The 22,181-nt window shown below is 47.0% G+C and overlaps 1 protein-coding gene across 1 annotated transcript in view; it reads right to left on the bottom strand.

Annotated features, from left to right (window-relative positions):
- Nucleotides 1-22,181, bottom strand: part of Ppm1h (protein phosphatase, Mg2+/Mn2+ dependent 1H) — a 255,215-nt gene that overhangs the window by 128,078 nt on the left and 104,956 nt on the right. Inside the window, exon 3 of the mRNA XM_021204804.2 lies at nucleotides 1,453-1,797. Coding sequence (XP_021060463.1) covers nucleotides 1,453-1,797 — 345 coding nt within the window. The remainder of the gene's footprint in view (nucleotides 1-1,452; nucleotides 1,798-22,181) is intronic.

Below are 22,181 nucleotides of genomic sequence, written 5' to 3' on the forward strand. Positions count from 1 at the left end.
CACACACACACACACACATTTTCACAAGAAATTTCAGACAGTGAACTGTCTAATGTTGGAAAACTTGAAAAGACAAGTCTTGGGTGCCTTCTTGGGTATTTATTGAAGTTTCATGTTGGAAATGAAGCTGTTCCTAGGGAGGTCTTCATCAATGCGACACTGACCTCTAGTGGACAGACGTGAGAATACAGCAGTCCCAGGAAAAGAAGTTTGGCAGCCCCAGCAGCCACTGACAGAAATTAAAATCCCAAGGTCACCCCTCCCCACCCCCCAGTTTTCGATCCCTTCTCTCTCACTGCAGGGAGAGGTCACTGCTCCACAGTTTTGTGCATCACTTGGACATACTTGCCAACATCTTAGCTTCTACATCCGCCAGGGGGATGTTGTCTACTTTTTTTTTTTTTTTTTTTTTTGGTTTTTCGAGACAGGGTTTCTCTGTGTAGCCCTGGCTGTCCTGGAACTCACTCTGTAGACCAGGCTGGCCTCTAACTCAGAAATCCGCCTGCCTCTGCCTCCCAAGTGCTGGAATTAAAGTTGAGTGCCACCACGCTCGGCTCCTGCAAGTCTTTCTAAACACCCTTAAGTAGTCCCGACTCTACCTGCACAAAGGTTGCTGCTCAGGGGAGAGATTTGTTGGAACCACAACGCTTGCCTCAGTAAAAACTGAAGTCAGAGCTGGGGAGGTCACATGGTATAAGGCATCCATGACTTTACTGCCAGGCAGAGGGACAGCCAGGGCCACTCTACCAGATTATATGTTCAGGACCCGGGGCCAACATGCAGGATGCTGCATTCCTTGACCCGACCTACCCAGACAGCAAAGCACAAAGGAATCCAGGCCCTGGAAAAACAAAAGCCACGTGAACCTCTTCTCTCCCTTCAATTTTCTCCCAGCACTATCTGTTAGACAATGTTACATCACTAACCAAGCCCCACCCCTTCCACCCCATTTCTTTGAAACAAGGTTTCATTGTGTAGCCTTAGCTGGTCTGGAACGAGGTATGTAAACAGGGCTGGCTTCAAACTCAAGAGTTCCGCCTGTCTCTGCCTGCACCGGCTGGGATTAACTGCATGTGCCACAACAGTCGCGCCCAGTTTTAAAGGAAGGGTGCTTGCGACTGTTTTACTGAGCATGGTTTCCCAAACACCTGGACTCCGTACATACGTAAAACAGATGGCAGTCCACGCTCACATTTCAATTAATTTGAACCATACCTAACCTGGTGTCAACAGGCGTCTGATGAAACAGAAGGGTTAAGTAGAGTGTACCCTGTGTTTGCCTTCTTTCATGGCTTAATTTCTGCTGGCAATTATTCCAGACACTGTATCTTGCTATGACTTTTAACAAGCTTTGTTGCAGAAGAGAGACATACAGGTGAAAGAAGCCAGGAAGACCTTGGCTTCAGGGACACATTCCCAGCAAGGAAGTCTTGGCGCCCCCACGATACCTACCATTTCCTTGAAGGCGCTCTCCAGGGCCCCGATGACCAAACACTCATGCGGGATCTTCTTCTCCGTGAAGAAGCGCGTGGGTGGCGTGCTGGGGGAGCCGGGGGCACCCACACCTCCACGCAGTGAGGCCGCGCGGGTTAGGGTCCTGCCGTGGGCCGGTGTGTTCTCTGGCTCCTCCCCGAGGCAGGTCGGGGGAAGGATGGCGGAGTTCTTCAGGATCTCCACGATGTCCTGCAGCTGCTGCGTGATGTGGTGCTGCAGCAGGCGCGATGCCACCACAGCAGCCCCCGAACCTGCGTGGCCGTCAAAGAGGGACCAGTAGTGGCAAGAGATGCCCTCGGACTCCTGGGGAGAAAGAGCGACAGAAAAGAAGTTAGGACCTGCGTAGCCTCTGCCTGGCCATGCTCGTCTGATCGATATCTGTCTCCTGTCTAAAAATCATGGGATCAAACGTGGTAAAAACGCACAGAGAAGGCCCGTGGGGTAGTCACTGCTTCTACGGACATCCAGGGAATGCAGTGATTCCAGCCTTCCCACCTAGGGCAGGGGCTCCACTCTTCAGTCAGTAACTAGGTCATCGCTTCGAGGAAAGGATGTAACTCTAATTAGAGGGCTAGGGTTTGTGATAAAATTTCATATGAAAGGTCAAGCCTGTAGGAGTCTGGCTTGAGCAGCTAATTTCTTGCTTCCCTGATGTTGCAATCCCAGGCCAGGTTTGGCCTTAGTCTTTGGAGAAAGCTCTTTCTCAAAGTAGTAAATAGACCCATTTTCTACAATCAGTGCCCTTACCCTTTCCAATAACTATCCCTTCTTCTGAATCCTGAGGTATTTTGTATTGTTTACAATTCAAGTATTCATTCATTCATTCATTTAATGTATGTGAGTACACTGTAGCTGTCTTCAGACTCACCAGAAGAGGGCATCAGATCCCACTACAGATGGTTGTGAGCTACCATGAGGTTGCTGGGAATTGAATCAGGATCTCTCGAAGAGCAGTCAGTGCGCTTAACTGCCGAGCCATCTCTCCAGCCCCATCCTGAGTTCTTAAGACTTGCTTTTCCCCTAGCCCTGAAAATCCAGTGCAGTCCATATAACATGCAACATATAAGTCTGCCTTTTCTATGTCCCTCTGCCTCAGTTTCCCAACTGATGATATCTCTGTGCAGCCTGTGTGCCTTCCTCTATCATGGATTTAGTTCATGCCAGCCCCCCTCCTGTGACTGTGGTCTGTGAGTGTGTGCATATATGGGCCTGTGTGTGTGTGTGGGGGGGCTGATACTGCTTTTTATTGATTTCCACCTTAATTTTTCCCAAAGGAATGGTTTTAAATTTTGGGTCTGTGTCTGTTGTGTGTGGGTGTGTGAGTGTGGGTAGCCAGAGGTCAGAGGCATAGATCTCCTTAAAGCAGTTACTGGGAAGGTGCCTGGATTGGAAGCTGGAAACAGAGCTTGGGTTCTTGTCTACACTCTCAACTGCTGAGCTGCCTCTTGTATTTTTGGAGACAGGGTCTCTCACTGAGCTTGAAGTTCACAGGAACCTAGGGTTCCCTTTTTGGCTAACTTGGCTGGGATTAAAAACCACCTTCCCTGCCCCTGTCAGTGGCTTCCTAGAAGTCTTCAAGGTGAACACTTGTAGAACCACACAACTACATTGCTCTGCAAGCCAGGCATTGTGGCAGACACCTGCAATCCTAGCACCCGGAAGGTGGAGATGAATGAGTAGGTGAGTTGAGATCCTGTCTTAAGACGCTCCTAAACCACACAGGTGTAAGATGTATATAACAGGTACGGTTGTAGACGGTATGATAAAAGACTGGTTATAAAAAGGTATAGGCATGGGTTGTTTTTTTAATAATCCAGGGCGAAATCGCCCAAATCAACATGAGGTCAGTGGTATAGGAAGAGGGTTCTTGGTACTGTGAGGCCTAGGCTGAGAGCTTCAGAGAAGATCATCTGTAAGGAGGGGAGGACACAGTGCTAGACCGTAGCCACAGCAGGTGCAGAGACTGTGGCAGGAAGACACGCAAGTGAGAGGAAACCAGACCACGGTCATGTGACTCCACGGGGTTATGAGGCAGGAAAGGAGGGAGAGCGATTTGACTGCGTGACTTCGTGGAGAAGTGGTAAGGCCACTGGTCCCTACTGTATGCTTTAGCCCACGAGTCCCCAGAGGCCACTCACGGAGGCCGTGTCACTCAAGCTATGTGGTGAAGGCTAAGAGAGAGGTGCCCAGGGGTGAGGATTCCAGCTAGGAATCTGTGCCCTAAAAAGAATTAGATCAAATTCAGACGGAAGCACACACACTTAAAGCACTGTATAGCAGAAGTATAATTGGAAACCAAACTCAGAACCAAGGGTAACAGAAAGGCAAACGCCTTAAGGAGTAGACGTCTGCGTGCTAACCCCACTTCCACACACATCTGCTGGGTGGGGGATGGTCCTGGGTCAGGTAATGACCTGGCAGTCAGAGATGTGTATCTTCTTGTCGTGGTTTCCTGACATGAGTTGAAGTGGATAGTATCTTGTGGAGGAGGAGCTAAGGGGACTATTGTCTTAGTCAGGGTTTCTATTCCTGCACAAAACATGACCAAGAAGCAAGTTGGGGAGGAAAGGGTTTATTCAGCTTACATTTCCACACTGCTGTTCATCACCAAAGGAAGTCAGGACTGGAACTCAAGCAGGTCAGGAAGCAGGAGCTGATGCAGAGGCCATGGAGGGATGTTCTTTACTGGCTTGCTTCCCCTGGCTTGCTCAGCTTGCTTTCTTATAGAACCCAGGACTACCAGCCCTTCCCCCATGATCACTAATTGAGAAAATACCTTACAGTCGGATCTTGTGGAAGCATTTCCTCAAGGGAGGCTCCTTTCTCTGTGATAACTCCAGCTTGTGTCAAGTTGACACACAAAGCCAGCCAGTACACCTAACTATACACAATGCGTGTTGACTGACAGCTATGTACGGTGTGCAAAGTGCATGTGCAGAGGTGGCTGCTGTCAGGACTATCACCACATGACCTCGGTGAGCCACTTAGGCCTTTAGCTCTCTGCCAAAGGAGGGGCCACCCTAGAGGACCCTAAAATGCACAAACAGATTAGTGGGGGAAAAAACTGGCTTTATCGAGATAACACACATGACGGGGACTCAGAGGTGACAGGGCATGCCAGCGTGGGCACAGCCAGTACCTAGTGGCTAGCAATGAGAGAGTTGGGAAGCCTGCTTCTCCAGTATCTCCTCTCCCTTCTGCTTACTGGTGACTGGGGCAGTGACAGGATCTGTACACATCAGCTCCCAGACTGTCTTGAGCCAGAGGCTTTCTCCCCCGCCCTGTTCTCTTTTCCTGGTCTCATCAGGACCAATGCCAGAAAGCAGGGTTCGCCCCTTGCAATCAAGCATGGCTGAAATACATAGGCCTGGGGTGGTGTGGCAAGAAAGTCAGGAGCGCCTGGGCCTTGGCAGCTTTGCTAAGGAAGCCACAAGCTCTGGATTGTTCTGCCTTTGGGCTTCTTGCCTTGTGGGCCTCATGGCATTTGGGTAGCCATGTTTGTCAGCTTCTATAACAAGAGCTGAGGGCATGGAAAAGAAAGGGTGGTGTGTTTACACAGTATTCGGGAACATGGCAGGTAAAAGAGGGAGAGGAAAATATAGAATAAACCAGGTACAGGTGCCGAGAAGACTTTTAAGTAGGCAGGAACCTGGGACAAGCTGAGCCCAGGTCAGGCTTCTCAGTTCTCAGTTTGGGGGCACCTACGATTAGAATTCAGAGAGTCGGGGAATCTTCATCTTCGCAAACCTCCCGGTTGTAGAGCCTCCTTTCGGGCTATGGGGCAGTGGTGATTTCAGCAGTGCTGTCCCTTGCCCAAAGAACCAGCAATACTGTCTTCTCAGTCTCCCGATTATTCTTTGGCTGACTGCTACTTTGAGACTAACAAAGTAATCAACTCCACACCCAAGTTGACACGGTTTGCTACATCAACTAAAGGCATAATGCCATATCACCAATAGCTAAGTCTTGAGGGTCACTTCATTCTAAGTGATTGACTTACTTCAATTACTTGAAGTAATTTATTTCCTTGGCACAGCTATGTATTTTTACTTTTTTAATTGCAAAGAGTTAGAGAGTGTGTGTGTGTGTGTGTGTGTCTGTGTGTGTAAATGTGCATAGATGCCACAGTGTGCAGGTCAGAGGGCAACTTCAGGGGGTTGGTTCTCTTCTTCTACCTCGTTGGGCCAGGTTCTCTCTTGTTTTTGCTGTGTCATGTGACTGTGTTTGTGTGTTGGCCTGCAAACCTCTGGGTGATTTTCCCATCATGCCACGAGGGTACTGGGGTTAGAGATATGTACCACTGTATCTGGCTTTTCACATGAGAATGTTCTCGGGTTCTCAGGCTTGAATAGCAAAGCACCCACTGCACAGTTAACTCATGGCATCTAAAAACATAAACACTGGCTGGAGAGATGGCTCAGTGGCTAAGAGCCTGTCTGGCTTTCCCTGAAGTCACAGCAGGTAACTCCAGGTACCTGCACCTCAGGCCCCATGGACTCTGCCGCCCTCTTGTAGACTCTACGGGTACTTGCACTCACACGTGCACACTCCCACTGGTGACACATATGCATCACTGTTATCATCGAAACAAACAATAAAATTCCCAACATAACCCTGGTAAGTCTGGGCTGAATGTCACCAGGCTACACAGAAAGTTAAGGGTCCCTTCCTTCTGGCTGTGCTAAGGGAAAGCAAGCAGGGATGTGCCTGCTCGTGGAGGCAGCAGCCATACCAGCACACATGGGCTATCTCTGACCAAAAGAAGCGTTCTCCTTAGGAAGGAGGAAGGCTGACACCCACCAGGTATTTGATTGGCCACTAGAAACTAATAGTGATCTAGGGTACCGGCTGGCCATCACCATGGCCTCCAAGAGTCCTTCTACTGATCCTGATAGCCCTTCCCCTGAGCTCGGTCACCTTCTTGTTGGACAGCCTCAGCACCGGGAGAAAGGGGCAGAACGAGAAGCAGACTCTCACTGTAGTCAGCTAGACTCTTTCAGCTCTCACACTAGGTATGTTGCAGTTGGATCTGAGGTCCCAAGATCTCGAAGGAGCTCCGTGCACCCCAAAGCCACACTGCCAGTTCAGAGCCTCATGGTCCGACACGACCCACATGAGGCACACAGATACGTACTTCCTGTGACCGTCCCTTCTCAGGGCCTGTATAAAAAGGCACCCCTCCCGCAGTGAGCACACTGAACTGTGGGGAAGCACAGACTTTCAGGGTAACCTGGAACCATTCCGCGGCCCTGCCTACCCTGGCCCTGTATTATCCTGCTGGTGGCCCTGTACTCTGCTCATGAAGCAGTAAGTTAATGGTCTGCTGCAGGTGGGCAGGCAGCTGCGTTCTCCACCTGCTGAGCCTATGGAAGGATAAGGAGGGGAGTGGACACCACAGCTCCATGCAGTGTCCTCTGTCCCTGCTGTCCACGCCTGCTCACAGTGAAGGCGCTGTCCATATGAGGAGGAGGAGGAGGAGGAGCACCTGTCTCCTCCGGCCTCAGCCTAGGCTGGGCTCTGTGCGCCAGGTCCTAATTCTACAGCAAACAAATGAGGTCTCACATCCCCCCTGACTAAAAGCCCAGCGATCAGTGGTGTGAACATCCAACCTGCCTCAGGAGTTTAAAAAGCTTCTGTGTGTAGCTTGCCTAGAACTCATGAGGCCCTGGGTTCAGTCCCCAATACAGCTATAAAATAAATAAAAGTTGGGTAAGATATTTATTCCTTTTCGAGTGAAAAATTTAGAATGAGATAAAACAAAATAAATTCTACCTACATCTGGAATTTTGTACTGTATAATCTTGGGAAATTTCTGTCTTCCTTCTTTCCTATTTTCTTTTCTTTTCTTTATTTTTCTTTTCTTTTTCTTTTTGACAGGTTTTCACTATGTAGCTCTGGCTATCCTGGAACTCACATACAGATCAAGCCGGCCTTGATCTCACAGAGACCCTCCTGCCTCTGTCTCCCAAGTGCTAGGATTAAAGGTATAAGCCATATGTCTGGATGCGCCACTGACGGTCACTGGTAGTGACTCTCTTGCTAGAATGTGGAGGTGATGCCAGTGTAGAAGGTCTACACTGAGAAACCTGAGCCTCCTGACTTACAGGGTCTTGAGAGAGGTTTGGTCTTTTTTCTTTTTTCAAAGATTTACTTATTTATTTTATGTGAATGCACTATCACTGTCCTCAGACGCACCAGAAGAGGGCATTGGATCCCATTACAGACGGTTGTGAGCCACCATGTGGTTGTTGGGAATTGAACTCAGGACCTCTGGAAGAGCAGTCAGTGCACTTAACTGCCGAGCCATCTCTCCAGTCCCAAGAGACTGTCTTAATGCTACATTTTAACACAGGCCCTTCCTGTTTTTGTTCGAGATAGGCAGGAGTCAACCTCACTTTACCAAGAAAAACAGAGTAAAGCCCTTTCCTGAAATAGGAAACTGTGGAATTTGGTAAAAAACAAAACAAAACAAAAACAAGGAGAAAACCCACTTAGGGTGTATTAAAAAAATTAAGGGCATTTAAATAAGGCAAATAAAATATTTTAAAAATAAACAATTTAAGTTATATACTAAATAAATTAATTCATTTAACAACAATCAATCTTATATGTAATTTATATGCACATATATGGCCACACCTGCTTTGTGAGGAAAAGGCTGGGGTTTGGCTCAGTGGTAAAGCACCTGCTTGGCCTGGATAAGGTGGCCTAGGGTTCAACTCTCAGCACCACACAGACAAAACTGAAGGAAAATATCCATAGCCCAATAATAGAAGATTCCAGAAGGTGACAAATGGGAGGTTTAAAGTTCATAGTTTACTTTGAGGCTTTCTCTAAAGCATGCCCAAAGATATGATATACCCTCTTCTCTCAAAATCATGAGAAACTAACTTAACAATTTTGACTATTCCTCGACATGGGGGTCTATGCCATTAATCCCAGCACTTAGGAGTTCCAGGCCAGCCTGGTCTACAGAGTGAGTTCAGGACAGCCAGGGCTACACAGAGAAACCCTGTCTCAAAAACAAAAACAAAACAAAACAAAACAAAACAGAAAAACAAAAAAGAAAGAAGGTTATTCATATGTAAAGTTATAACAAGGGGGTTTAGCTTGAAAGTGACCTTGGTTCTTCAAACAAAATTAAAGCTGTATAAACGAAATTACCGAACAGGAAGCTGGAGTAATTTCAGACAGACTGCATACTGACTGGGTCAGGACACAGTGGGAGCGATCCTGTGTGCCCTCATCATGTGCGCTGGCATCCTGGTGAACCTCAGGCATGTGTGTGTGTGTGTGTGTGTGTGTGTGTGTGTGTGTGTGTGTGAGAACCACGGGGAAGACACGAGGTACCCTCCTGGATCCATGGGGTGCTGACAAAGAAAGGGTGTGGGGGCTCAGATATATCCACAAACACTTCCTGTGCTGCCCGCAGAAAATACTGACTTTGTAAGGCAGGAAACACAAAAGAACCCAGGGTGAGCTTTGTTTACACAGCTTAAAGACTGGCAGGCTGGGCCTTCTCACTCACTCAGAGTTATATAACTCAAACCGACTCTTCCCCTGGGTGCCCCCTCTCCTCGGGGAGCACCCAGGGGAAGTCAGAGCAACCAGTCGGCATAGATAGCAAACGCTCAAGAGTCCTTTCACATTTCTCAGGTAAAGATGGAGACCTCAAGCGCTATTTCTCAGATACTGACACTGGCGCCCTCGTGTGGTAGGAGGTGGGATACTCCTGGGGCGCACAGGAACTGCTGCGCACTTGATTTGCTTCATTTGATTCATTAACCGGGCTCCTGTGTCCTCAAATAACCAGTGTGGCAGATGATACTAGCAACATTTAAACTAAATTATCCCCCAGAGTTAAAGTTTTTCTACAGGAAACTGTTGACAGAAAACACAAGCAATTAAGGACACATCTACAGTGGCACTGCTTTCAGTAAGGACAATCTAACCACATCTAATCACAAGGACACATTGCTCCCCGAAACACTCCAGCAGACGCCAGGAATACAGCCTGACCTCAACTTGCTGTTGCAATGGACACATGTGGGTCCTGGCACATTAGCTACTACTAACAGAATATCTTTGCTCTTCACAAGACTTCTGTCACTGTAAAAAAAAAAAAAATCCACTCAGAACCCTGCCTGGCATATAACTCATAGAACATAATAGTTTGGTTGTTATTGTTTTAAAATACTGTCTTTAACAATAAAAAATGTATTAATTTTTGCTATTGGAAAATAATTCTGTTCTATGGATATATGGTAGTATGATTATATGGTTTTTTCTTTTTTTTGTTTTTGTTTTTTTGTTTTTTTTTTTTGTTTTTTGTTTTTTTGAGACAGGGTTTCTCTGTATAGCCCTGGTTGTCCTGGAACTCACTTTGTAGACCAGGCTGGCCTTGAACTCAGAAATCCGCCTGCCTCTGCCTCCCGAGTGCTGGGATTAAAGGCGTGCGCCACCATGCCCGCCATGATTATATGTTAATAAATCAATAGGCACATTGAGAATACACTCCTCCCCCAACCCCCAAGACAGGGTTTCTCTGTATAGTCCTGGTTATAGACCAGGCTGGCCTCAAACTCAGAGACCTGCCTGCCCTTGTCTCTCAAGTGCTGCAAAAAATATTATTTTTTTAACAGATGGTTGAGCCACTACTAATCTGGAAATAGTTGTCCTAAAGGAAAGTAACATCTCTTTGGATTCTGTACATTTAATATTTGTTTTTCCCTGCCTTGTAACTGATATAAGTATTTATAGACACTGGGATGGGGCCATACCAACAGAAGGGAAGAGCATCCCTCGCGCAGAGATCTGCAGTCCCACTCGGAATGAGATCCCACAGTTGCTTTCAGAAACACCTCACCTTGAGTCTGGAGGGCAGCCGGCTTTCCCCCTCCCTCCTCGTCACCATGTCCCTCAGGGAACATGGCAACCGCACGCTCCCACATAGCTACTCTGTATGATTTGGTTTCTGTAACATGTCCAGCCAGTTTTGAAACATCAAAGCTGGCATGAGAACTCAGAGTCCGGAGTGGCTCCTGCGGCCACTGCATGCCTGGGACTGGCAACCTGTAGCTTCTCAGAAGATCCTCTAAGTTAATGCCCTGGCGGCGGCGACGATGGTGGCGGTGGTGAGAAGCAGGCAGGCACGAGGCTGTTGAGGAACTCCGGGCAAGCCCACCTCGGATCCACATGCCACTGCTGTCCTGTCTGTTACAGCCTTGCCACATTTACTTCTTCTTCTTCTTTTTTTTTTTTTAGAAGAGGAAAAAAAAAAAAAAGAAGCAACTCTTTTAAAGGTTATTTATATGTTTTTATCCATCACAGGGGAAAATAATCTAGATTTTTTTTTTTTTATCTCAGTGAGGACATTGCTTCGTTGTCATGAGCTACTGAAGGAGAAGTTTCCATTTATGAACTACATAGTTCCCACAGCTGTAGGACTCGCCATGAGGGTAGGGAGGTGCTGAGGAGCCCAGTCTGACGTGAGTTCTCAGCCACTCCATGAGTCTCAGCTCAGACCTGGTACCTTTCCAGTGACTCTGACATCGGTCCTCTCAAGACCCGGGGGTCAGGTCATCCCTACTCAGCATCACCCAGAGTTCTTTAGTCTCTGAAACTAACAGATAAGAGTTTTAAGGAGGGCTGGAGAGATGGCTCAGTGGTTAAGAGCACTGACTGCTCTTTCAGAGGTCCTGAGTTCAATTCCCGGCAACCACATGGTAGCTCACAAGCATCTGTAAGGGGATCTGATGCCCTCTTCTGGTGTGTCTGACGATAGCTACAGTGTACTTATATACATAAAATAAATAATTTAAAAAAAAAGAGAGTTTTAAGGAAACAGCTGCCCTACCTCTTCACAGGGAGCAGGAGTTGGGGGAGGGGTAGGGGGAATCTAAGCGGATAAACAGAAAGTTTGCATTTTCTTGACTTGCACAGAACAGGAGGAAAAGGGGGAACCGGTGGATTAATGGCCATTCCCATTGTTTTCTAAGCCACACCGCTGCAGGGAGCTCACTGAGTACCAAGAACTAGGCAAGGAACAAGAACAGAGGCCAGAAGCAACTTTTTTCTGACTGCTTTATCTGACTGCTTTGTGGCTCGAAGAGCCTGCAGCTCAGAGTTAACAGGCCTGTGTTCTGGCCTTTTCCTCTCCTCTTGGATTATGTTCCTGCCTGCCTTGGACTCCCACAATCCTCTGCTGAGAAGGATAATCAGCTCCAACCCGATGCGGAACTCCGCCTGATGCTGCAGCCATCTCCTGTTATTGTAATTAGACACTGAACTAACAGACACGGGAACCACTGGGTTCTTCTCCCCAAATTAAACAACGTAAGGGTGGGACGCTCTTAAGAAAATGACCTTAGAGTGCATGTGTCCCTGTGGGTATCTCAAGCTCAAAACAATCCCATTCCCCACTTCAAAGGATGAGGTGTGTGTGTGTGTGTGTGTGTGTGTGTGTGTGTGTGTGTGTGTGAGAGAGAGAGAGAGAGAGAGAGAGAGAGAGAGAGAGAGAGAGAGAGAGAATGAGAATGTTCTATGTAGCTCTGACTAGCCTGAAACTTGCTATGTAGGCTGGCCTCAAAATTACAAAGATCCCCCTGTGTCTGCCTCCCAAGTACTGAGGGTGTATCACTGTGCCCAGCCTGGCACGTATTTCTTCACTCTAAGGTTTTTAGATGCCCATAAGGGTAACCTCCATCCTTCTTTGGAAGGCAGTGTGATAGGATCACCCACTTTTATCTCAGTCCTGGGACTGGGCACTTGGGGGCTGCCAAGCACAAGACCTTGGGATGTCAATGCTTACACAGGATGGTGATCTCTATGATAAATGAGAACCACTTTAAAGGCTTTCAAATCAAAGAAAGTAATAAAGAAAACCCGCAATCCTGCTTGCTTCTTTGAATCTCAGTCTAGTTAAGTAAAAGGTTCCCCAGCGGTAGGCAAGGGGTTATACATTATTCTCAGCACCTCAAAGATATCTGCAGTGTTTTTCCTAAAGAGCAACCCTCAGAACCATACCCGGGGATGCAAGACCCCCTTCTCTCCCGGCTGCCTGCGCTTGAGTGGCCACCGGAGGCGCAGGCACGTTAAGGTTTGCACACTGCAGGAGGATCCATTACCTATCTGCCCCTTTGAGAGCTTTATGGCTTTTCATACCCAGACTGTACCCAAGTGGTCCAGGCATGAGCAGAGCCCACCTCCCTTGGGATGGACGAGGCTCTTCTCTTTACAACCGCTTCAGCAGACAGCCAGTGCTTCTGGGCCTTCTGGCAGAGGCCACGTGTAAGATTTCTCCTCCTCTTTAGTCTTCTAACGTAGATCCCCAACCTTCCTGACGCTGCGACCCTTTACACAGTTCCTCATGCTGTGATCATCCCGGACCATGAAATTATTTTCACTGCTTCTTAATAACTGTAATTTTGCTGCTGTTATAAATTGTAAGTATTTGTGTTTTCCCAAGGTCTTAGGTAACAACACATGTGCAAGGGGTCATTTAACTCCCCCAAGGTGTTAGGCAACAACACATGTGCAAGGGGTCATTTAACTCCCCCAAGGTCTTAGGTAACAACACATGTGAAAGGGATCATTTGACTCCCCCAAGGAGTTGTGACCCACAGGCTGAGAACCAGTGTTCTAAAGAGAACTCTTTATTTCTTATGAAGCATATCGCCAGTGAAGTAACTGACCAATGAAGCGAAACCCACACACACCATACAGAAACCCCATTTAATGATAATCCTGTGCTTTTCTTCCAACTATTATTTTCAACATTCAAACTTCTTTGACTTCTTAATGCAGATCTCCTTTTAAGTTTGATGATTTCTTTCCAACATGGGTTCTCCAATTTCTGAAGTCCGACTTCACACATAGATGGAACCTGAGATCAATCTGTGGCTTTCTTCTCAAAGTTGAGGTTTTCAGTCGAAGATGAGACAGTGCTGCTGACTGCCCTGCGGCTGTCCTAGAACTCGCTCTGTAGCCCAGGCTGGCCTCGGACTCTCAGAGGTTTACCTGCCTCTCTGCCTTCTGAGTGCTGGGATTAAAGGTGTGCGCCACCATACCAGGCTCGAAAGGTTGACTTATTTTAAAATAAAAGGCTTTAGTTGATTTCCTTGGCTGGCAGATTACTGTATTAATGGGATCAAAATTAAATTTTTGTGCCAGATAGCAATTATCTACAGTGAGAAAAGTCATCTCATTGTAACCTGTGAATCCTGTTGTCGCCTGCTATAAGAGACACCATTAGATGCAAAGGCATAGCTTGGCTACACATCTGACTTTGCTGACAAAGCACAGCTGTAATTATTTTTGCTTCTTGCCGTACATTCTATATTATCAAATAAGAGGCTTCAGGTGTTCGTCAGTCTCTAAGGAAGTTGTATATATTACATAATACATAAAGCTTTTTGGAGACATGCACTTCAGGTTTACCAAGTTCACACAGAGGCCAAGAAAGGAGGGAGAAGTTAAACCTTTACATTGACCCAGATAGCCCTCTTCGCTATTCCTCCTGTTGGTCAGCATTCTATCTGCGGTGAGTTAATGAAGCTGTCATTGATCCAGTTGGTCCATTTTGGGCTTATAATATAATGGCCCATTTTTCCATCCATATCTCCTTGATCTTCATGTGACCTATGCCATAATGGTCTCTTTCTTGTCTATACTTAACAACTCTTTCGTGTGTTGGCTTTAATGAGAATGACCTCCATAGGCTCATAGATTTGAACACTTGGCCCTGGTAGAACCAGTTGGGAAGGATTAGGGGGTGTGGTTTTGTTGGAAGTGTGCCACTTTGGGCAGGCTTTGAGATTTCAAAGCTCCCGGCATTCCCAGTTAGCTCGCTGCCTCTCTATGCCTCATACTTGTGGATTAGATACGCGCTCTCAGCTACTGCTCCAGCCCCGTGCCGGCCTCTGCCTGCTTCCATTCTCCCTGGCTCAGTGATCGCCAACTCACTCTTTGGAATCTTCAGCCTCAAATTAAATGGTTTCTTTTATAGTTGCTTTGGGTGTCATGCAATAGAAAAGCCACTAGAACACCTTTCTTCTTGGATTATTTAAGACTTGTCCCTATCTTTCACTTTTTTCTCCCCACCTTCATTGTTTTTTTTTTTTCTTTTTAATATAGTTAATTTCAGCTTTAGTCTCTGAACTTATAACTCCTGAAACCTTAAACTCCCCAGGCTTGCTTGTGAGTTGCCATGGTGGATGGTCAGAATTAAGCTCCAGGCACCGCCTCCATCCACTTCTAACCCTTCCTGAGGCATCTGTCCAGCACAATTCCAACTCCTCCTTACCTCAGGCAGTTAGCCGGCTGTGCACTTCAGTTATTCCTTCTCGAATCAGCTCTTCTGGCCCCTCCCTCTAATCTCTGCCTCATTCTGAGCTAGCGTCATCTCTCACCTGCTGTGTGGGAGCCTCTTCGCTCGGATCCCAGCATCTTCTGACCACTATCATCCTAACTCATCTTGTCATGGCTAAAACCGTTTTTGGTCGAAGTCCCAGCTTGTTATGACATCCGATAGATGTCAAGTCCTAACACTCACCACTCCTGTCTTACTCTAATGGTCCTGGCAGAAGTGAAGGTCCTCTAAAGAGACGCTCTCTGCCTTTCCCTTCCGCTGTGTAATTATTGAGACAAACCACCAAAAGGGATATGCATTTCCCCAGGAATCTCCCTGGGAGAAAAGAAGAGCTGAAGCGCTCGTGCCTGCCGAAGGGGAAGCCCTTCTCTTAGGAAAAGATTTCATACAATTCTGACAGCTTGTCAGACCACTGCGGTGGAGATCCTGCCGTGGAGGTAGTGATGGATAGGACTGCCCTATGACCAGGACTACTGAGTTATAGGTACTCAGCCTCTGTTTAATCCAAACTTCAGGTCCCGAGAGGGTGCACTGAAGCCAGAGGGTGTGGGGAGCGGTCAGTGAACCTCTTTGTCCCCTTTTCTAACGTGGTCACATGGAACGACAGTCCTCTCCCTATCTTTTTCCTACGGCCCCATCTCTTTAATTGGCTTCCTGGGGAATGCGTGGCTGGGCCTAACTTGTTACAGCTTCCAGGGGGCCAGGCTTGCGTCCCAACAGCTCAGGTGCCCTCACTACCATTCTGTCAATGCACATGCCCTGCATCATGGGCTCTCTTCCAAACTGTCTCTACATACACACTTTCCTCTAGGACAGTGGCTCTCAGCCTTCCTCAAGCTGCGACCGTTAATACAGTTCCTCATGCTCTGGCAACCTCAGCCATAAAATTATTTCCATTGCTATTTCATAACTGCAATTTTGATACTGTTATCAGTCACACTGTAAGAATCTCATGCACAGGATCTCTGATATGTGGCCCACAGGTTGAGAAACACTGCGCTAGTCAGAAACGCCCCCTTTCTAAAATTTGCTTGGGAAACTACTTATTCGACTTTTATTATATTTTTATTACTGGTTTTATTTATCTTTATTTTTTTATTTTACTAGGGATTGAATCCAGGCTCTGATAGGCATAATCTATGCATGACAGGTATATAAACTAAAACCAATTTTTACTCCTTTTTTACTTCTCTTTGTTTGTTTTTATTTTTTTTAAAGATTTATTTATTTATTATATGTATGAGTACACTGTAGCTGTCTTCAGACACCCCAGAAGAGGGCATCAGATCTCATTACAGATGGTTGTGAGCCACCATGTGGCTGCTGGGATTTGAACTCAGGACCTCTGGGAAAGCAGTCAGTGCTCTTAACCGCTGAACCATCTCTCCAGCCCTCTCTTTGTTTATATATTAATTAATTAATTTTGTTTCTTAAGACAGGGTTTCTCTGTGGAGCCCTAGTTTTTTCAGAATTTGAACTCAAAGATCTGCCTGCCTCTGCCTTCTGAGGGCTGGGACTAAAGGCGTGCGCCACCTTCACAGGGTCCCCTCCTCCTCTTTGCCTTTCAAGATCACAGTTCAAGTGTCATGTGTTAGGGATTGGCTCTAAGGCTGACTCCATTCAATTCAGTTCCAAAAGGACGCTGAGGGTCTCTGCCCCGAGCTGGATTTGATTGGCAACAAAGAGTTGCTGTACAGTCAATGGCTGGGCAGGTAGACTGAGGCAGGACCTGGAGATTTGGGCTGGGGACTGGGAGAGAAAGGAGAATCACCATGAGTAGGGGTGGGGTGGTGGTGGTAGGGATGGGATATAGGAGCTGTAGGAGAAAAAGCCAACCACCAAGTAAGAATTCAACTGGCCACTTCCCGGACTGGGACTCGTGAGGCAGGAGAAGGTTTACGAGTCTTAGGAGTACAGGAAGGGGGCATTTGCAAGCAGGGGAAGGTTTGGGAGTACACAGTCTTTGAGCTAGTCACTGCATGTCAAAAATTAACTGGTGTGTGTGTGTGTGTGTGTGTGTGTGTGAGAGAGAGAGAGAGAGAGAGAGAGAGAGAGACACAGAGAGACAGAGACAGAGACAGAGACAGAGACAAAGACAGTTTGTCTGTCTTTCATTTGCGAATCCAGACTGCTCCTGGACTAGTGTGTTTGCGACCTGCTGGGAGCCAAAGCAGTGTAGACAAAAGTCATGTTCTCTAGGAAGCCTTCCACCAGACTACCAGTGGCCCCTCTGTGTCGGGCTTCCATATAAACTGATATAAACTGGGTTTCTTCTCTTCACTGCACCGGCCTCATGAGGCCCTTACTGCTTAGTGAACCTCTCTCCTCTAGCGCTAGCGGGAGAGCTGTGAGAATTGAGCTCATCTTACCCCCGGGCTCAGCGCACCAACTCAGAGATGAGAGTGTTATGGAGTTCCTGAGTTAGGTTCTCAGCACATACTGGTTAACTAAAGCTCCTGTAATTCCAGCTCCAGAGACCCAGACAACCTATTCTGACCTATTCACATGCACACACACACACACACACACACACACACACACACACACACGTGTGCATGCGCACACACACTATCAAGTTAACTGCCACTTAGCAACTGATCATTGCACAGCATTGGCTGGTTCATCATTGGCCTTTGTTTCTGTCTGTAAAGTCCCCTTTCCATGAGTTGTCTGCAGGGCAAAGGGAGAGGGTCATGGGGGTGGGGTGGGGGTGGGGGAACACGCCAGTCTGCCCTGTTTGTCTCCCATTGACGGGGTTTTGGCTGTAGGTCCTAGACTGTTGCTAAGCTTCCTCCTGGCTCTCTGTGAAGCACACAGCACATTATCATTATCTACAGTTCCCAACTGTGCTATAAACCTAGGCCCTACATTAAGTGTGACTATGTGCGAGTTTGACTTTTAAGGGATGTTTTCTAGCGGGGGGGGGGAGGGGAATCACTGACCTTTTAAAAATCAAAAATCAGGCTATCCAGCATTTTAAGCTAGTAAACGCTACAGTTAGATAGAATACATGTCAGAAGACCCAGCCTGCACGGTCTTGCCTGATTCTGCATCTCAGTCTCATGACAAAGCGTTCCCATGTCTCTGTACCAACCAGTGGAGTCTCCTCACTGGAGTGTGAGGACCCAGGACCTGCTCTTACGTCCAGGTCTCTGCAATGGCCGCGGTGTTAACACTCTTCTCAGTTTGCACTTTCTCAGGGACGCCTTCTGAGCTGCCCTGCTATCTTCCGCGTAGACAGGTTTTAATTCCACCCTTTTTGTCCATAGCATTCATCACCTGCCACACTCTACTTTTTATTTGTTTGTTTATGTTTATTTTTGGGGGGGGGGAGTATGGCTTCTCTCTATAGCCCTGGCTGTCTTGGAACTTGTCCTCTAGACGAGGCTAGCCTCAAACTTAGAGAATGGTGCATTCCTCTGCTGGGATCAAAGGCACTGTGTGCCACCATACCCAGCCACACTCCACATTCTAACTGCCTCTTTCAATAAATGTAGATGCCTCATGGGCGTTTTGTCTCTATGCCTCCCGGTGAGTCCCCAGCATCTCATTCTTGGTACACATCAAGCACTCAGTGGCTGATGTCATGGTTGGCAGGCTTTCAGAGAACAGCGTGAGCAACAGCAAAACAGAGGACATGATTCAAAGCATGTGTAAAGGACCAAACAGGTTCCTCTAAAGAAGATGTATAAAGAGCCCATCAGCACATAGAAATGGAGTGTCACGAGGCTGGAGAGACGGTTTTCCTGCTTTATCCAGAATCCACATCACAGAAATACATGTATCTCTTGCTCCATGGGATCTGATGCACCCCATATAGCCTCTGTGGGTACCCCATTACATACACACACACACACACACACACACACAGGCACATACACAGGCACGCACACTAACACCCCCCCCCCCACATACTCACCAATACAAGGTTTAAAATATAGTATCATTAATTACTATTCAAAATGACAATAACTACTACCACATATTCACTAGAATGACTGTTATCAGGAAAAAAAATAAAAGAAAATAACAAATGCTAACGAAGGTGAGAAACTGGAGCCCCAGGGTGTTCTCATTGGGGACGTGAAAGGGCGCAGGCGCTGGAAAACAACTATCAGCAAAAGATTAGACTGAACTAGCATAGACTCCAGACTGCGATCTACTTCTAGGTAGACAGCCAAGAGGCGTGAGTCTAGAACACTGAGAAGTGTTTGTACAGAACTCCCCCACCCCCACCCCTGTGTCCATCACAGGTGAGGGACAAACAAAATGAGGGAGATTCTTAGAACGGAGAGTTATCCAACCTTCAGAACTGACTCACGCCACGACCTGGATAACCCCATGATCCTGAACTCTAACACAAGGCAGGTACAAAAAGACAAATACTGTAGATTTCTCCTTAATTTAGGTACCCAGAGTGGTCAAATTTATAGAGATAGAATGGTGATTGGCGAAGCCTCAAGTGACTGCAGGATGGGAAATTAGTGTGCGTGAACCCGTAGCCCTGGCTGTCCTGGAACTCTCTCTGTAGACGAGGCTGGCCCCAAACTCACAGAGATCCACCTGCCTGTGCCTCTGGTATGCTGAGATTAAAGGTGTGGGCCACTCTCTTTTTCCCAGAAAAACGTCTTTAGAGAAAATGGGAAAAGTTCCAGAAGTGGGTAAGGTGGTGGTTACTCAAATAAGTGACTATATTTAATGCCACTGAGCAGTACACCTAAAATGCTTAAGATTTTACTACAATTTTAACACAATTAAAAATCAAAAGGCCGTATGACTGCTTTAAACTGTTACATGGAGCCTAATAAGAAAGAACATAAATATAAAGGAACTAAGACTGGAAAGAAACGCCCAGTTGTGTCCACTATTTGGAACCATCACTAGGGGCTTGGGGCTCACCCATGAGCACACTTCCTGTTCTCACTGTCCCCTAAGGAAATATAACCTCAGGTTCCACTACTAGGAGGAGCGGAGTAGGAAGAGGGAAAGCACCAATGACTGGCCTTGACTGGCCTTGGGACAAATGTCCACGTGGTCCAGTCTTGGCAGTGACTCTCGGGTTCTCAGCTCCATCCTGCCATAACTCTGTGCTCCAAATAACCTCATCAAGTGGCAGAAAGAACTCTCTAACTCCCCATTCACAAGTGAATAAACACAAAATTCACGGAGCCTTATACACGGGAGAGTGGCTGCCCTGAGGGCATCGATCATCAACATGTATTAAGGATTGAGAAGTATTTTTATTTTATGTGTATGTGTCTGTCTGTCTGTGTGTATATATGTATGTATGTATGTATGTATGTATGTAAGTATTCAGTGTCCAGAGAGGTGGGAATGAGGCGTCAGCTGCACTGGAATTGGAGTTCGGGACAGTTGTGAGCCACCATGTGGCTGCTGGGAAGGAAACCTACGTCCTCTGCAAGAGTAGCGAATGTTCTTAACCACTGGGCTATCTCTCCAGCCCTGTATTAAAGATTTCTAATTAATTACTGGATCAAAAACTTTCCACTAGACCAGCAGTAGATTAGATACCTCCAGCCAGCTTCCTTCTGCCATTTGGCAGTTACAAAAACCGAACCTAACAGAATGAGTAAGTGTGTCAACATTACCGAGCTATCGAGTGGTGGATGGCCTGAGCTGCCTTGCCGCAGAGCGCGCACATTTAACTGTTATCCCCAGTCCTCTCTGGTAAAGCCCTACCTTGGTTCTTTGGGAAAGGCCTCAATCCATGCTTCCTTTTGGCTGAAAAAAAAAAGTGCTAAAACCCCCACAGGTTCTTTCAGCTTTTCCCTAATTCAACCACAGGGGTTCCCAGCTTCTGTCCAGTGGTTGGGTGTAAGTAACTACATCTGACTCTTTCATCTGCTTGTTGGGCCTCTCAGAGGACAGCCATGCTAGGCTCCCACTTGTAAGCACACCAAAGCATCAGTAATAGTATCAGGCCTTGGAGCCTCCCCTGAGCTGGATCCCAATCTGGGCCTGTCACTGGACCTCCTTCTCCTTTTCCTCAGGCTCCTCTACATTTTCGTCCCTGCAGTTCCCCTGGACAGGATCAATTCTAGGTCAGAGTTCCTGACCGTGGGATGGCAACCCTATCCCTAGAAGCTGAGGAGGAAGGCAACCCCATATGAAGACCAGCAGTGTCAACTAACCTGGACACCCCCGCCCCCTTATATCTTTCAACTGAGCCACCAACCAGGCAGCATACACCAGTTGATACAAGGCCCCTGACACATATACAGCAGAGGATTGCTGGGTCTGGGTTCAGAGAGAGAAGAGGCACCTAATTATGGAGAGACTTGAGGACCCAGGGAGTGGGTTGGTCTGGTGGGGTGGGAGTGGGGGTGGGGACATCCTCTTGGAGACAGGGGAAGAGGTATGGGATGGGGAACAGTTGGGGGCTGATGGGGAGGAGGGCTATTGACTGGACTGTAAAGGAAGATTAAATATTGATGATGATGATAATTTACCAAAAAGAAAAAAAAGAAAGAAAACCCACCCCAGGCCATTGAGCTTCTTGAAGCAGCTCAATACTTCTATCTCTGAGCGTAAATGAAACAAGACACTATTTTCTAGGGTAAAATGGAACTCCTAGATCTTTTCAATTTTTGTTTATTTTATATAAAAATGTACTAAAAATTAGCAGAACCAATAGCCACATTTGGGTCATCTCATTTTAAGTGCCCCGATTTTCCCATAGGGCACCTCTCCACGGGACTGAACGATATGCTGATCCACAGGGTTGATGCCCCCCAAATCCCCTCCCCACCCCCATTCCCTGTCTAAGGGCATCTTCATTTCTTTCTCAGGAGAAGTCTGCTTTGTTCTCCAGACACTGGAGAGAGGGGATGTACCCTGCGGCTTGTCAATAGGAGGGCATTCAGTCAGCCAGGCCACCCCATAGGCTGCAAGGGCCCTCAGCCAACCAAAACAAATATTAACTTGGAAGAACATTAAGAACAGGCTCCAAACAGCCAAGTATAATGGACAGGGAAAGGGAAGACAGGGTCACAGCATGGCTGGGCTCTGAGCCAATGGCTAGAGATTCTTCCACTCTTTATAAGAGGTTTTTGGGCCATTTCCTCCACAAAACATATCAGCCTCTTTGAAACCACCAGAGGTTATATATATCAGCTCCTAAAACAAATCTGTTTATAGTGCCAGTGTTGTGTCTACTTTGTTCAAAAACAAAACCAAAAAAAAAAAAAAAAAACCCAAAAAACAAAAAAAAAAAACCCAAAAAACAAACACCAGCTCACCCAACACATGTCACCTGCAGTGTGGTGGGTGTAATACCCTAGTAACCCATCACATCACT

Source organism: Mus pahari, chromosome 9, assembly GCF_900095145.1.
Source record: "Mus pahari chromosome 9, PAHARI_EIJ_v1.1, whole genome shotgun sequence".
In the NCBI taxonomy this organism is placed as follows: Eukaryota; Metazoa; Chordata; class Mammalia; order Rodentia; family Muridae; genus Mus; species Mus pahari.